This window comes from Rhincodon typus, chromosome 2, assembly GCF_021869965.1.
Source record: "Rhincodon typus isolate 14 chromosome 2, sRhiTyp1.1, whole genome shotgun sequence".
Lineage (NCBI taxonomy): Eukaryota > Metazoa > Chordata > Chondrichthyes > Orectolobiformes > Rhincodontidae > Rhincodon > Rhincodon typus.
Genome location: NC_063333.1, coordinates 100,010,724 through 100,028,141, shown reverse-complemented (window position 1 = coordinate 100,028,141; position 17,418 = coordinate 100,010,724). Strand labels below are relative to the sequence as shown.

At 39.1% G+C, this 17,418-nt stretch overlaps 1 protein-coding gene across 2 annotated transcripts in view; it reads left to right on the top strand.

Moving 5' to 3' along the window:
- The window catches only part of kdsr (3-ketodihydrosphingosine reductase), a 39,023-nt gene that overhangs the window by 10,033 nt on the left and 11,572 nt on the right, over positions 1-17,418 (top strand). For both annotated transcript variants that reach the window (XM_020529745.2, XM_048611556.1), the window contains exons 2-8: positions 339-428; positions 3,029-3,085; positions 3,994-4,059; positions 5,937-6,032; positions 8,073-8,264; positions 10,381-10,464; positions 15,061-15,144. In XM_020529745.2, coding sequence (XP_020385334.1) covers positions 339-428; positions 3,029-3,085; positions 3,994-4,059; positions 5,937-6,032; positions 8,073-8,264; positions 10,381-10,464; positions 15,061-15,144 — 669 coding nt within the window. The remainder of the gene's footprint in view (positions 1-338; positions 429-3,028; positions 3,086-3,993; positions 4,060-5,936; positions 6,033-8,072; positions 8,265-10,380; positions 10,465-15,060; positions 15,145-17,418) is intronic.

Here is a 17,418-nt window from a genome sequence, read left to right as displayed (position 1 = left end):
TTTCGGGCCTAGACCCGAAACGTCAGCCTTCCTGCTCCTATGATGCTGCTTGGCCTGCTGTGTTCATCCAGCTGTACACCTTGTTGTCTCGGATTTTCCAGCATCTGCAGTTCCTACTATCTCTGATACAATTTTAGACTCCCTTCCCATTTTAATTTTCTGCAGTGTGAAATTTCATTTTCCAGGTGGTAAATTTGGCCTAATTTGCTGCATGTCTGCAGAGTAATAAATATTTTGGCAAAAAAAGTGAAATGACTCATGTATAGAATGTTGCTTGAATCAGAGAGTCATGAAAAATGCTGTTTCTAATTACAATGATTTTTATTTTAACCATGCAGGTGACGGGGGGATCAAGTGGTATTGGGAAATGTATTGCTATTGAGTGCTTCAAGCGTGGTGCTTTTATAACTCTGGTGGCTCGAGATGAGGTATGTTGATTGAAACATGACTCTTGTACTTTCACTTTGTGATTCTCTTGCATTGAATTAATTCAGTGCCTTAAATCAAGCCATCTGAAAGGTTAAGAAGAATTTTGTTTGAATTGACTTTTTTTTTGTGTTCTGTTTGATATAAGGCTATGAAATAAGAATCTTGACACTTTTTTTACTCAACCTGCTCAGATGTTTTAATACACTTCTGGAGAAGGTGGGACTTGAACCTATGCCTTCTGGACCAGAGCTAGGGACACTACCACTGTACAACAGGAGTCCTTGACATTTTTCAATATTGAAAAGTGTTTCAATGCAGGGTCCATTTTCTTCAAATTACTGAACAGATATCTTGGACTGAAGGTGACTTATTTCTGTGAAGAAAAACATGTATAGCATGATTCATTCGTCAAAAGCGAGGAAATGCTGAATTTAAGTAATTTTAAATTGTAGACTTTTAGGATAGACCTCAAAATAATAGTTCCTCTCTTCTTCTAGAAGTTCTCTTTACCAAAAATCCTCTATTAATATCCCAACTTGTACTAAGTCCCATTTGTTTTTGCTTCTCTGTACCCACAATCTAAAATTGTTTCCAAGCTCAATTGTTCAGGTTTTTTCTTTCTTGTGTTTAAATCACTCCATAGCATTCTCCTCACTCCATCTCATTACCCTGTTCTAGTCTTGCAAGTGTTCTGAGTTCCTCCAACTCTGTCTCCCTCTTATCCTTCATCACATCATTTCCTTTAACTGTAAATTTAAAATTGAGTTCTGGATTTCCCTCCCTCACAACTTAACCAAAAAGAAGACGAGGTAAAGCATTGAAGAGTAATTGTTGAGCTGAGGCATTAGTCATGGCAAGTAAAGAGATAACAGATGAATTGAACAGAAGTTTTACATCAGCGTTAACTCGAGAGGAGACAGGTAACATTCCAGAAATAGCTACATTTCGGGACGAGAAAAGGAGGGGGGAAGGTATTCAAGAAAATTGCAATTACCAGGGAAGTAATGCTGAGTAAATTGTTTGAAGTGTGAGTTGACACATCCCCAGGCCCTGATGGATATTATCCTGGGGTCTTACAACAAGTAGCCAGTGAGATAGTTGATGCATGGTTTAAATTTTCCAAAACTCATTAGATTTGGGAAAGGTTACTTTTGGATTGGAGAATAGCTAATGTAACTCATTAATTCAGAACATGACGGGGGCAGAAGCAAAGGCACTTGTATAAGTTCAGAGCAGCCAGGTAGAGCCAGTATAGTTTTGTCAAAGAGCAAACGTGTTTAACTAATTTATTGAAGAAATGACTTGTGCAGTGGATAAAAGGGAACCGGTGAATGTGTTGTGCTTATGTTTCCAGAAAGCATTTGATGTGGTGGCACATCACAGTGTTGAATATGACAAATTGGCATGGGTAGAAGATTGCTTCCTACTAGCCAGCTGAAGAGTAGGAATAAATAGGTATGTTTTAGGCTGGTTGTCATGTGTAGTGTGCCATGGGCTGATGCTGGGGCTTCAACTCATATAAATTTTAATATAAATGATTTGGGTGAAGGGACTGCAGGTATGGTCGCTATATTTGCTGGTGATACAAAGGTAGGTAGGAGAGTGAATTGTGAAGAGGATATAAGGAGTCTATAAAGGTAGATAAATAGATTAAGTGAGTCGGTAAAGAAAAGACCCAGAAAATGGGGTATAATCAGGAAAGTTTGCAATTGTCTGTTTTGGCCCAAAGAATACATAAAGTGGCTTATTTAAATGGCAACTGGTTGCAGAGCTCCAACATGCAGAGAATATCTGGGTGTCCTAGTGCATGAATCACAATGTTAGAGCGCAGGTACGGAAAGTAATCAGGAAAGCTAACATTGTTAAGTGAGAGGAGTTGAATGCAAGAGTAGGGAAGTTGTGCTTCAACACAACTGTTTGGTAACTGTGAGGTAGTAAGAACTGCCAATGCTGGAGTCAGAGATAAGTGTGGAGCTGGAGAAGCACAGCAGGCCAGGTAGCATCAGGAGAGCAGGAAAGTTGATGTTTAGGGTCGGGGACCCTTATTCAGAAATGGGTACGTTTGATAACTGTTCCAGATTTTAAAAATCATGTGAAAATTTAATGGCTGAGTAAGAATCCCTTAAACTTTTCCTCTCCATGTGTTTGTTAGGAACTTTGTACTGCTTGCTGTGATTGGGTTGGATCTCAGCATAAGAACTTAAGTGAAATAGGAGTTTAGGATTTTTGAGTTGTAAATAGTAAAAATGGTGATTCTGTGTAGTTGAAAATATTTTGATTTGTCATTCAAATTATAGATATTGTAGGAAACAATCTTTATCTCTTATGAATATTTAAATTTTAATTGTTGCACCTATATTAAGATGCTTTGAAAAATGCAAAGCAAACTCAAAATGCTTCCTGAATTGTAAATTATTCGTGCATTTGAATTTGCAAAGTTCATTGATCAAAAAACAGTGAAACTGAATCACTCGATTTGGTGAACAGTTAGATTTTTTTTTTGAACTTAGAGTCTTAGATTTTAGAATGTGCTGTCATGAATTTCCAAAATTGGCAGTCTGAAAATGTTTCTGCGTTTTCAATTCCTTTTGTTTTCCAGGGCAAACTTCTGCGGGCAAAGAAGGAAATTGAGAAGCATTCAATTAATGATAAACAGGTGGGTGTAGAAGACGAGTAAGCATTGTGACTGTTGCATACTAAAGCATTTTGAATGTTTGAGTGTGAAACTCTTGTGATTTAAATGCAGTTGTTGTATTTCTAAGTCACTTCTTTGTTCACTGACATTTTATTAAAAGAACAGTTTGTTTGTAGCAGGGGAATGAGAAAGCTTTCATTTTGGCAGGGAAAATTGTACAACTCTGCATAGATGATAAATAGTTCTGTTTTTGCACCAACAATGTCAGCCATAGTTCTAATAACTGATCTTCAAGCTAGCTTCCATAGCATCAGTATTTCTATCAGATTGGTTCCTACTTTTATACTTCTACAGGGTGTTATCGCATGTAAAGGCCTGAGCAATTGTAAGTGGGGCATATTCACTTGTAAATTATTGGTCATAGTGATGAGATCCTTTCAGGTATCCAATTAGTATTGCAGTTTACTTTTTTGTTTTTCTTCTTGAGAAATGGCTTACCCTTTATGCTTTTGCCTTCTTTCCATACTCCACATTCCCTAGAGGTAGGCAAGCTGTCATTTAAACAGGAGTGGCTTTGCCCCACCCCCAACAAACCTTACCTTTGCATGCATACTCTGTTTCACTCTCCCTTGTGTACTCCCTTGTATTTCTACTGCTCACTTGCATCTGTGCCTTTCCTCCCACCATGTGCAGTGTTTATCTACCCATAGGCTTTCTTACCCTTTGTGTTTTCATTTCTGGTGCTCCTACAGTCTCCTTCCTGTCTCTACCACTTTCCGTTATGCAATTAATTTCATCATGTAGTCACTTTTTAAAAATTATTCTGGTTGATATGTTCTTGCATAGAATTTATTTTGCATCATAGATTTTTGTGCTATTTTGTTTACAAAGCATGGGTTTGAGAGAATGTCTTCTGATTGGCTTCACAGGTAGTATTGTGTATATCTGTTGATGTTTCGAAAGACTATGGACAAGTGCAAAGTGTGATTAAACAAGTAAGTCTGCTTTTTAAGAAGTAACATGCTAACCATGCAATTTAATATAATAGATCCCGTGTATATCTTGTTAGTCCTGAATAGGATTGGCTAAGAAAACTGCTGCTTTTGTTGCTGCTATGATGCTGCAGTAGACCTGTACTCTAAATATGTTGACTGACCCACACACCTCATGTTTATTGTGTTGTCCTGATTCTTTACACTTTTTTCTATCTTCTCATAAACAATTAAATGTGGTATTGTGGAAGACACCAACTGAGTGCTGATCTTCATGATTTATAGAAAATGTGGGCATTCTGCAACGCAAACTCAAATGCTGTATACTTTTCCAGAAAATCTAATCCAAAGTATAATAGTGGAGTTTGACTTATTCATTATCAAAAGTTAAAGTGGAATTGTAGGAGATTTGCCATAAACAATTGAATCCTACATAAAGATTGTGTCTTTGATAGTAAAAATTGGAGTTTATTAGCAGGAGCTTATGGTGGAAATCAATATTTTTGCCATTCCAGGGAATAATTTCAAAATTCTACACTAATTTCTTGTTATCCATTGAAATAATCTTAATTTGCTGGGACAAAAGGAAATTGAATGTAGATCTATTTTTGCACAAATGTTGTTTTTAAGTTTACTGTATATTGTACATCATTAATTCTCTCTTCCCTGTTTTATGCACATTTCAAATTATCTTGCTTTGAGAACAGTTAAGTAAAACATAGAACTGTACAGCCTTCGGCCCACAATGTTGTGCCCAACATAATGCCAAATTAAATTAATCCTTTCTGCCTGCCCTTGGTCCGCATCCCTCCATTCCTTGAGTATTTATGTGCTTGTGTAAAGTCCCTTAAACAACCCTACCATATCTGCCTCCTCCACCACACTGGCAGCGTGTTCCACACTCTGTAAGAGATTTAAAAAAAAAACTTGTCCCTAACATCTCCTTTGAACTTCCCCCTCTCACCTTAAATGCATACCCCCTAGTTTTAGACATTTCAACACTGAGAGAAAGGGTTGATGGTCAGAACCTATCTATGCATCTCATAATTTTATAGACTTCTTTCAAGTCTCCCCTCAGCCTCTGCCGCTTCAGAGAAAATGGCTCAAGTTTTTCTAGTCTCTTCTTGTAGCTCAGACTCTCTAACCCAGGCAGCATCCCAGTAAACTCCTTCCGCACCCTCTCCAAAGCCTCCACGTCCCATCTGTAATGTAGCGACCAGAATTAAATGCAATACTCTAAGTGTGGCCTAACCAAAGTCTTATAAAGCTGCAACATGACATCCTGACTCTTGTACTTCATTCCCCAACCAATAAAGGCAAGCGTGCCATACACCTCTTCACTACCCTGTCTACGTGCATGGCCACTTGTATATCACAAACTGCAGAGGTCCCAGTATGGATCCCTGCGGAACACCACTAGTCACAAACCTCCAGATAGAAAAACCCTTCCACCATTACCCTCTGCCTTCTATGGGCAAGCCAGTTGTGAATCCACGTGGCTAAGTCACCATGGATCCCATGCATCTTAATCTTCTGGATGAGCCTACCATGAGGGACTTTGTTGAAACTCTTAACAAAATCCACATAGCATCCACTCTACCCTCATTAATCACCACTATCACTTCCTCAAAATTCAATCAAGATACTTGAGCATTCATCTTTTTAGTGTTTTTACCTATTTAAATGTGGGAATCTCAATATGTGAATAATGTAGACATTTCTGCTAGAGTGCAGACAAAAAACTGTGATCATTTTGTCTATAATGTTGTGTTCCTTAAAACTTTTAATTAAGTAGGTCAAATAAACAGGAATCTGTCCTTTTCTTAACCAAACATTTCGTCCTGAATCATTAATTTATTAATATTTAACTGTCACTGTAGGCACAGGAGAAGCTGGGTCCAGTTGACATGCTTGTAAACTGTGCTGGCATATCTGTTGCGGCAAAGTTTGAAGATATTGACATTGGCTTCTTTGGTGTGAGTAACTTGCATTATTAGACTTAAATTGTTTTCTGCAGATTGAGCCAATTTCTAGGAGCATCTACAGTGAATTGTATTCTACCTAACTAATGTGGAGCTGTACAAAGCACTTTTTTTTGTTTCAAATAAGTGGATGCCTACATAGGCTATTTTGTGTATTTTTAATGTCTGCTGATTTCTTCAGTGTGTGTTCTCTGGTGAAGTGGAAAATTGTTTATTACCCAGGATTTTTTTTAAAAATATCTGTTTTATTGCCAAAATTGTTTTGGTGCTCTGCGGTTTTCTTTAAACTGTCATTGAATAAACATCTAACCCTGGACTTGTTTCTTGGAATTTTCAGTGACTGGAGTAAGACTAGAAAAGGACAGGTTGTCAAGTAATTTATCTGAGAAGAAATACTCTGTGCACATATTGATCAATTTCTTTAATATGAAAATTGGGATAACAAATTTAAGTTTTCAAAGCAGTATTGTGTTAGCAAAGATGCTGTAGACGCAATTGCTTAATTAGCATCAAAAACAGAAATTGCTGGAGAGACTCAGCAGGTCTGGTGGCATTTTTGAGAGCAAGCAGAGTTTAAAGTTTTGAATCCAGTAACCCTTCAGAACCTTACTCTGAAGATGGGTCCCTGGACTCAAAACTTTAACTCTGCTTTCTCTCCGCAGATGCTGCCATACCTGTTGAGTTTCTCCAGCAATTTGTTTTTGGTCAGTTCTTGAGCATATTCAGTTTTTTTTTTGCTTAATTTAGTTTTTTTGTACTATATGTTATGTTGGTACAGAGTAATACCATTTTCTAAAGCACACAACATTGGTTGAAATTGATTTTTAAAATCTGTCTTTGATGTTTATGCTTTATTCCTACTTCCAGCATTAGTGTGTCTCGTTTCACTGTTCTGAATTTAAAGATTTCACGTGGTTTGACTTTGCTTTTTGAAAGTCTTGAAACAAATAATAACAGTTTATACTTTCATTATTTGTGGTGCAGTAGTTTATTTTAGAAAAAGACTTGAAAATATTATTCATTGCATTGAATCCTTCAAAGTTCAACAATGTTCTATTAACTGCTCTTGGTTATGACTTGTTGATTTGTCACTTTCTTTCCTTTGCATAAACGAAATGTGTAGCTTTTCTTTTCTTGCACAATCCCAGAGTTAATCCGAAGTAATTTTCAACCACAATTCTTTCAACAGTAGATGACTATTCATACCTGAACTGTAATTACAATAAATTAACTTCACATTTTTTGAAGATTTTGTAATGCATTGCAAAGCTGTTTTTGTACCTGGCTTTCAATCTAACCGAGATTGATAGAAATCTATCCGATTTGCCAGCCCTGTCAGAAGTGAAGCAAGCTACATTTGCTTCTCTTCTTTCTTAATGTATGAAGGATGGAAGTGAATTGCCAATACTACTTCTGGCATAGGGGAGACTGCTAAGGACTGTGCAGATTTCATTTTTTGTTTGAATGTTTTGGATAGCTCTGTCAAGAATTTATTTTTGATTTTTGTTTTGTTTGAGATCAACAACAAATACGATTACAGCAATGGTATCATCCATGTCAACATCATATCTATGAAAAATTATCTGTAACTTTAAGCTAATGCTGCTCCAAGAAGATGATCAGTAAAACTGTAAATGTTTACTGGATAGTCCATACTATAGTTCATGTTGCTCATGCTGTGTAGCTCTATAGCATGTGGAGAGCACGGTAATGATGATGGTAATAGGAATGCCAGTAGTAATAACATTTTATGCTGGTACTTGAATATTGAGAGCCATCCATACCTTTAGCTTGTCTTAGCAAGCACAGGGACCTGGCATGTGCATGCATTTTATTGAACTGAAAGTGTCTTAACATTTGGTACTGTGCAGATTTTCAAGATTTGATATTCTGGGTTTGAAATCCTTTCTCAGTATAAAATGTTGACAAATCTACTTTTATGCAAATTAAGTGTTGCATCATTTTGTGTTGTAAATGTATCTGGACAATTTGAATGACTATTATTTTGATCAGTACTACTTTTCATTCTCCCAGAGGTTAATGGAAATCAATTATCTGGGTAGTGTTTATCCTACTCGGGCAGTCATCCATACCATGAAGGAAAGGAGAATGGGGAGGATCGTGTTTGTGTCATCCCAGGCTGGCCAACTGGGCTTATTCGGTTATACAGCTTATTCGCCATCCAAATTTGCTTTGCGTGGATTAGCTGAATCTTTACAAATGGAGGTGTGTTTTTCAGTTTTCTGTTTGTTACATCTTTTGGTACTTTTGTGTTTCCTCTCTAAAGGTACAATAAATTAGTGTTTGCTTTAGCTTAATGCTTGATTTTTTTTTTGACCAGGGTTAATGTGGCCAAAAATAATTTTCTTTTAATTAGCAGACATCTTTGGCACCAACGATTTCTGGAGTTAGACTGGACAATATTTGTAACCTATTCCAAGGCCACTTTTTTTGAGTACAGAATTGTTTTCCATTTCTGGGCCTGCCTTCATCAAAGGTTCAAATGAATCTTAGTCACTATTTCTCTTGGGAATTGGAATGGGAAGAAGGGGTACGTGGATGTGGAAGGCTGAAGTTTTCGGAAAAGTTTTGCAGGCCATTCATTGTGCCCACAGCAGGTAGTAAATAGCAACTTGGACAGAGTGATAGAACAGGATGTTGCTGGCTTAATTGAGCTAAGAAATGGTGAGAGTCAAAAACAAGAAAAGAAGGTCTTGAATGAAGGAAAGGTAAAACCCAACTTGATAGATGGGCCTGTTGGGCCTGTTTTTTTTTTTTTTTTTTTAAATCTTGCAATAAGTAGGTAAGATTCTGTTTACAATTATGTATATATATCAATGGGATTGCACCCCATTTAAAAATGCAGTAAAGATTTTGTGTGGAACATCTATCTGTCTGCAGTGTTCCTGTTATGTTAGCAAATGGCACTTCAACAGGAAGGTAACAAAGGATGAGATTGAAACAACATGTTTTCAAATGATGCATGTACAGCCATTGAATATTCATACATCATTCACAGAATCCCTACAGTGTGGAAACAGGGCCTTCGACCCAACGATCCACACTGACCTTCACAGAATTCCACCCAGAACCATCCTCCTATAAGCCACCTAATCTACACATCCCTGAACACTGTGGGCAATTTAGCATGGCCAATCCACCTAGCCTGCACATCTTTGGACTGTGGGAGGAAACTGGACCACCTGGAGGAAACCCACACAGACGGGGAGAACGTGCAAACTCCACACAGTCACCCAAGGGTGACTTCGAGTGCGGGTTCCTGGCGCTGTGAGGCAGCAGCAGTAACCACTGTGCTGCTCCCAAACACTGGTGAGGTCCCACCAACATACTGTGCTGTGTTTCTTTTAAAATGTCATGCAAATGCCAAAGTATTTTGATATTTCATACATTTCAGAACTTAATTCTTATTCTTTATCCACAGTTTTCTAATTAAAAGCTGTCAAGCATAGTTAATGCCCATCACTTTCCCTTTTTTTTTTTTGCTGTAATTTTTAATTTTGTTTTTTGGTTAGGTTAACTATAGTTAAATTGTGCCCTGTAATCTCCATCAATTGTACAAATTGAACCATTCAATGAGCCTGAAAACACTGCCAGCTCCACACATCAAATATTAAGCAAGCAATTTGTCAAAAATTAATGAATCTGATCATATGAAGTCTAATATCTTCTGTTTGTTGTGAGCATCTCTACTGGGAGATTTCTTTTTTTAATACAAAGTACAATATGGCTCTGCCTATAGTGAAGTATTGAATAACACTCTGCTACTTTATGATTTATGCTTAAATTTTCACTTGCGCTGAACCCTGATGTGCATTCAGATTTGTTGGGGTAATGATGACAAATGCTAATAATTCACTGTCAAAACTTGTGCCATTTCAAGCTCATTAAGTTTTCATTTTTGCTTCGTCATGTGAATAAGTAGGCACGAGGTTAGATTCAGCATGGTGAGATAGTTATTATACACAAATTTACTCTCAGTGCTTACCTACAATGCAGTCGCCATTGATTGTGGGTAGCAACTCTTGATTTTTCTCTTCTCCTGACCAGCTTTGAGAACTTGGGTCATCCGATAGCTGAAGGAATAAGTGGATCTGTATTTGACTGCTGTTACGGGCCTTGGGAATGTGAGTCCTTGATTCTCAAGGTGCCCTTTTTTTTTTCCATGCTGTAAATGTTGGGAATAAGAAGACTATAATATAATTCACTATCATCCTATTCCCATCCTTCAGGTGCTCATCAGAGATTGATGCCAAACTTTTGAGAATTGATTCTGCAGTGCTTCATAGATATTTTCCCTAAACTTTACTTATTTGTTTTCTAGGTGAAGCCATACAATATATACATTACAGTTGCTTATCCTCCTGATACAGACACACCTGGGTTTCAGGAAGAGAATAAAGTCAAGGTAATGAGATTTCTTTTTAAAGAAACTGTCATTTTCTGTTTTAGTCAGTTTGAGGTGTACAATTATTGTTGCATTTCCTTTTCCCCAATCTAATCATTCCGGTACTATATATTCCTTTTTCATTGTTTGGATGGAATAGTAAGATGCAAGTTATTTACATTTTCAATGAGGGTTTTAAATAAATTTTCCATTGTTAGGTACTGAAGAAAGTGCAAGTGTAAAAAGTGAAAACCCATCACCAAACTTGCAAGATTTTCTAATGCCAAACAAAGAAATTGCTCATCTTGCACAGATTCCATGGATCATAAATAATGTGAACCCTTTTGAGGGCATGCCAAGACTTCTGTAAATCTTCACTCCTCCAAGCACATGTATTTAAGTTTTAAAATAGTTCCCTAACTATTTCATTTTCATGTGTTTTATATTAATGGTGAGCAGATTGCTGTATATTTTAATCGCATTGGATTCAGCAGAGTCTGTCTCAGAAACGTATAGCAGGAGTAAACCATTTAGCTAATTGATCCCACTTTTGAACATGATCATGGCAGATCCTCTATCCAGCACCATTCTCCTGCTATCTGCTCAAACCCCTTTGACAGCTTCAGCGTGGAGAAATCTATCCATTTTTTTCTTTCTTAATTATTCACTGACTTGGCCACAACATCTTTCTGTGGTTTATTTATTTTATTCATTTGTGGGATGTGGGTATTGCTGGCTGGCCAACATTTCTTGTCCAAGCCTAGTTGCCTGTAAGAAGGTGGTAGTGAGCTGTCTTGAACCACAGCAGTCCACCTGTTGTGGGTTGACCCACAGTGCCACGTGGGAGAGAATTCAAGGATTTTCACCCAGCGACAGTGAAGGAATGGCAGATATTTCCAAGTCAGGATGGTGAGTGCTTTCAAGGGAAACTTGAAGGTACTGGTGTTCCCAGATATCTGCGCCTTGTCCTTCTAGATGGAAGTGGTCATGGGTTTTGAAGTTGCAGTTTGAGGATCTTTGAATTTCTGCAGTGCATATTGTTGATGATACACACTGCTGCTGCTGAGCATTGGTGGTGGAGGGAGTGGATGCTTGTGAATATGGTGCCAGTCAAGTGGGCTGCTTCCTCCTGGATGGTGTCAAGAGGGAAGGTCATTGAAGCAGCTGAAGATGTTTGGGCCTAGGACACTCCCCTGAGGAGCTCCTGTCGAGCTGTTCTGAAGCTGAGATGACAGACCTCCAACAACCACACGATCCTCCTATGTATCAGGTGCGACTCAAACCACCAGGAAATTTGCCCCAGATACCCACTGATTTCAGTTTTGCTAGGGCACCTTAATGCCACACTCAGTCGAATGCAACCTTGATGTCAAGGGCTATCACTCTTGCCTCCCCTCTGGAATTCAGCTCTTTTGTCTGTGTGTATTTGTAATGAGGTCAGAAGCTGAGTGGCCCTGGCGGAACCCAAAGCAGATGTCACTGAACAGGTTATTGCTGAGTAGGTGCTGCTTGATAGCACTGTTGATGACCCCTTCCATCACTTTACTGATGACCAATAGTAGACCGATGGGGCAGTAATTGGCTGGGTTGGATTTGTCTTGCTTTTTACGCACCTGACATACCTGTGCAATTTTCCACATTGTCGGATAGATGCCAGTGTTGTAACTTTACTGGAACAGCTTGGCTAGAGGAGTGGTGAGTTCTGGAATGCAAAACTTCAGTACAATTAGCAGAATGTTGTCAGGGTCTATAGCCTTTGCATTATCCAGTGTCTCCAATTGTTTCTTAATATCATGTGGAATGAATTGTATTAGCTGAAGACTGACATCTGTAATGCTGGGCACTGCTGGATGAGGCCAAGATGGATCATCCACTCGGCACTTCTGGCTGAAGATTTCAGCGAATACTTCAACCTTATCTTTTGCACTGATGTGCTGGGCTCTTCCATCATTGAGGATGGGGATATTTGTGGAGCCGCTGCCTCAAGTGAGTTGTTTAATCATCAACCATCATTCACAACTGGATGTGGCAGGACTGCAGAGCTTAGGTCTGATTTGTTAGTTGTGGGAATGCTTAGCTGTAGCAATTGCTGTTTATGCTGTTTGGCATGCAGGTAGTCCTGTTTGGAAGCTTAAGCAGGTTGAACACCTCATCTTCAACTGTGCCTGGCGCTGCTCTTGGCATGTCCTCCTGCACTATCCATTGAACAGGGTTGATCCCCTGGCTTGATGGTAATGGTTGAATGGAGATATGCCAGGCCATGAGGTTACAGATTGTGCAGACAGCACCTCGTGGATTCCCAGTCTCAAGTTGCTAGATCTGTTCAAAGTCTGTCCCATTTAGCATGGTGATCGTGTTATGTTGCACTATGGAGGTTATTCTCAAAATGAAGGTGGGACTTTGTCTCCACGAGGACTGGGCAGTGGTCGCTCTTACTGATACTGTCATGGACAGATGCATCTGCAGCTTGGTAAGGATGAGGTCAAGTATGTTTTCCGCTCTTGTTGGTTCCCTCACTGCCTGCTGCATGCAGACCCAGTCTAGCAGCTGTCGTTTTGGACCCGACCAGCTCGATCAGTAGTACTGCTGCCGAGCCACCCCTGGTGGTGGACATTGAAATCCCCAGTGTATATTTTGTGCCCTTGCCATCCTCAGTGCTTCCTGTAAGTGGTGTTCTGTGTGGAGTACTGATTTATCAGCTGAGGGAGAAAGGTATATGGTAATCAGCAGGAAGTTTCCTTGCCCATGTTTAACCTGAAGCCACGTGACTTCATGGGCTCTGGAGTCAATGTTGAGGACTCCCAGGGCAACTCCCTCCGACTGTGTGCCTCTGTGATGCCACCTCTGTCAGTCTGCCCTGTTGATGGGACAGAACATATCCAGGGATGGTGATAGTGTCTATGGCTTTGTCTGTAGGATATGATTCTGTGAATATGACTGTCAGGCTGTTACTTGACTAGTCTGTGAGACAGCTCTCCCAATTTTGGCACTAGGCCCCAGATGTTAGTAAGGAGGACTTTGCAGGGTCAACAGGACTGTATCTGCCCCTATCTTTTCCGGTGTCTAGATCGATGTCGTGATCCATGCAGTTGCATTTCTTTGAGACTTTGTAGCAATTGGTACAACTGAATGGTTTGCTAGGCCGTTTCAGAGGGCAGTAACCACATTGCTGTATGTCCCATGTAGGTCAGACCAGGTGAGGATGGCAGATTTCCTTCCCTGAAGGACATTAGTGAACCAGATGGGTTTTTCCAATTATCAACAATAATTTCATGGTCATCAGTAGATTCTTAATTCCAGAGTTGTTTTTTTGTGTGGAATTCAACATTACCATCTGCTGTGATGGCATTCAAACCCAGGTTCCCGGAAGATTAGCTGAGTTTCTGGATTTAATAGCCTTGCGATAATGCCACTAGGCCACCGCTGCTACAGAATTCCACAGGTTCACCACCTTCTGAGTGAGGAAATTTCACCGCATTGCAGTCTTAAATAGCCTGGCACCCATCCTGAGATTTTGACTTTGTTCTGGGAAAAGAAAACCTTTGATCAGGGGAGCATAATACCTCCATCCAATCTGTCCAACCCTATCAGAATTTTGTTTGAATGAGATCACCTCATTCTTCCGAACTCTAGTGAATATGTGCACAGTTGACCCAATCTCCCCTCATATGATAGATAATCTTCCATCCCAAGAATTAGTCTGTTGAGCCTTCACTGATGCTCTCTATTGTAAATACATTCCTCTTTTGGGGTAAGGAAGCTAAAGCTGCACACTAAGGTAAGGTCTCACTAAGGCCCTGACCAGCTGCAGTCAGACATCCTTGCTCCAGTACTCTCAACCTCTTTTTATGAAGACTAGCATACAGTGTGTCTTCCTAGCTGTTTACTGCACCTGCATGCTTGCTTTCAATGACCAATGTGAAAGGACACCCAGGTCCTTTTAAACATATTTCCCAATCCAACACCATTTAAATAACATACATCCACTTTAGTAGAAATACAGAATTGCAAGCTTCACACTTATTAAAACTGTACTCCACCTGCTATGCATTTGCCAACTCCATCTGTCTAAATTCCCATGAAGCATCTTTACATCCTCATCACCACTGGCAATTTCATCTAGTTTTGTGTTGTCAGCAAACTTGAGAATGTTATATTTGAAATAGTTGGAGTGCAAGCAGTGATCCCTGCCCTACCCTACTTGTCACTGCCATCCACTCTGAAAATGATCCATTTACTCTTACAATTTCCTGTCTGCTCCTTAATTCTTAATCCTTTCCAGATATTGCCATTATTCTGTGTGCTTGAATTTTGCACGATAACCTCTTGTGTGGTACTTTATTAAAAACTTCTTGAAAATCCAAAATCACTGATTCTCCCTCCTCTTCATCTAATTCCGTTCTCAAAAAACAATACATTTGTCAAACACTTAAGACTATTATCTAATTTAGTCAATCACCAGCATTAGCTAGATCAGGACTTTTCCCCCTTCTCAAGTGCCCTCTAAGGTGGTGATGTGTTGCCACCTATGGCATGAAGAAATGTTAATTTCTTAATCATTGTTTTTCTCTCAGTTCCTTCAAAATTGACATGAGTTGAGAATATTTTGTTTTGTAGCCTTTGGAGACCAAATTGATTTCTGAAACGTCAGGACTATGTCAGCCAGACCAAGTGGCCAAAATCATTGTGAAGGATGCTGTGGTAAGTATCAAAACAAATCTTGAAAAATTCATGCATGTCGTAAATTATATTGACAGGTTCTCCATGTGCCATTTTAAAATTTTGTCTTTGAGAGCTGTGAAAAGTCTCCTCCAGCTAAGATTCCAAATCTAGACAAGGCTGTCTTCAGTGCACTGAGATAGATGTTATCTACTATAAACAGGGCTAATCTGTTGATGTCCAAAATGACAAAAGATCAATGGAAGCTGTTCAAAAATGAATGTGATTATCTCCAGGCAATGCTTCTCAAACCTATCCCTGGCATGACCCCATTTTAATGCTTGGCTTTGAGAGACCCTGGCTGAAAACTTAAGGAGTACAAGAGTTGATGAGGGTGGGGAGGCTTCAGCTGTTGTGGTAGGAGTGAAGCAAGTTGAGCATGCTGACCATTCTCTTCTGTCAATCCCAACCTCCTCTCCCCTGTCTACACCCCACACCATCAAATCATGATGCAGTTGATGCAAAGGTAGGCAGAAAACAAAATTTATACATTTTGTATAGGCGTTTCTCAACAGCACAAATGTGGTCACAATGAGCTGTCAGTTAGGTCGTACTGACCAATAGGCAAAAAGGACATGCATTTAAAGGGGTGTCTCACCTGTCAGGAACCAGTCTGAGCCCCGTGACAGCCATTGCTGTCTTGAAGTTTGCAACTTCAAAATCTCATCTTGGGACCCTACTGAGGGTTGCGACCCACAATATGGGAAGCCCTTTGCTTGAGATCAAAAATAGAATGATGGAAGACTAGTGAAAACAACATAGCTGTATTTTTAAAAAAAAACAAATCCAGGTGAATCGGTAAAATGGAAACGTTGGTAAAGGGTGACAAAACATAATATAAGCTACCAGAAGAGAGAAATGGAAAAAGATATTTCAAATAATAGTAAAGCTGATGACACCACCGTAGTAGTACGGGTATTTAACAATGAGTCAAAATGCAGAAGAGAGATAGTGGACTTGGTGACATGGTGCAATAAGAGCAACTTTTCTGTCAACATTGGCAAAACTAAAGAACGGATCATTTCCTTCAGAAAGAAAGGAGGAGAACACACCCCCATCTCCATCAATGGAGCAGAGGTTAAGAGGGTGGAGAGTGTTAAATTCCTAGGAGTAACGATAACTGACAACCTGTCCCGGATTTCCCACATAGATGTGATGGTCAAGAAGGCCCAACAATGCTTCTGCTTCCTCAGGTGGCTCAGAAAATTTGGCATCTCCATAAGGTCCCTCACCAACTTCTACAGATGCATCACTGAAAGCATACTTTCTGGGTGCTTAACTACTTCTTTGTACTTCGGTACACGTGACAATAAATAAATCAACACACCGTAATTGTAATTATATTGCAGAAAGTCTTGGCCAAAGCAATGTAAACCCCTGAAATTGATGATAATATTGTCACTTTAAAATGAGAGTAGTGAGCTAGTGTACTGTCAGTATTTACATCAGAAAAAGATGATAGCATGTTGGACATCTTGATCTGACAGGGCCACATGACTATAATTTTGTAAAGTTGTCTCAATTTGAGAATGGTTCTTTGTAGAGGTTGGAAATTTTGCATGTCATACTGCTATTTAAGAAACGGGGAGACTAGGGAATTATAGACCAGTACCCTAACATGTTTTGAAATTACTGGTTGAAATCTGTAGTTAAAGGTATTAATTCTGAACACCTTGTTAGCTTTCAGCTGATTAACAAAATCTAGCATTGGTATATGTTAGGTGATATGATGGGATTTTTGCAGAGTCAAAATAGTGGATAAAGGAATGCCAATAATATTATAAATATTATTTAGTGACTTCCAAAAGGCATTTGATAAAGTTCCTCAGATTGTATGCACTGATGTTGAAACTCCTATAAGTGAGACATGTTAAGTCCCAGGTTAAAAAATTTGGCTGAGTGATAGCAAGAAGAATAGGATAATGGATAGGAACTCAATTGGTAGAATATAATGAATGGTTTCCTGCAGGAATCTCTGGGACTACACACATTCACAATGTTTATTAACGACTTGGATCTGTGCTTTCTGTCCGATCATCAAAGTTTTCCAATGTCTTAAATCAGCGACATTGTAAGAAATGTAGACGGAGACATAAAATTACAAAGAGATATTGATAAGATTTGAGTGAATATTTAGCAGTGTAGCAAATCAATTTCAATGTAAGCAAACATAGTAATTCACTTTGGACCTAAAACAGAATAGGAGACTTTCTAAATGGTGAAAAGCTAGAGTTCAGAAAAGGCAGGGTATCTGGG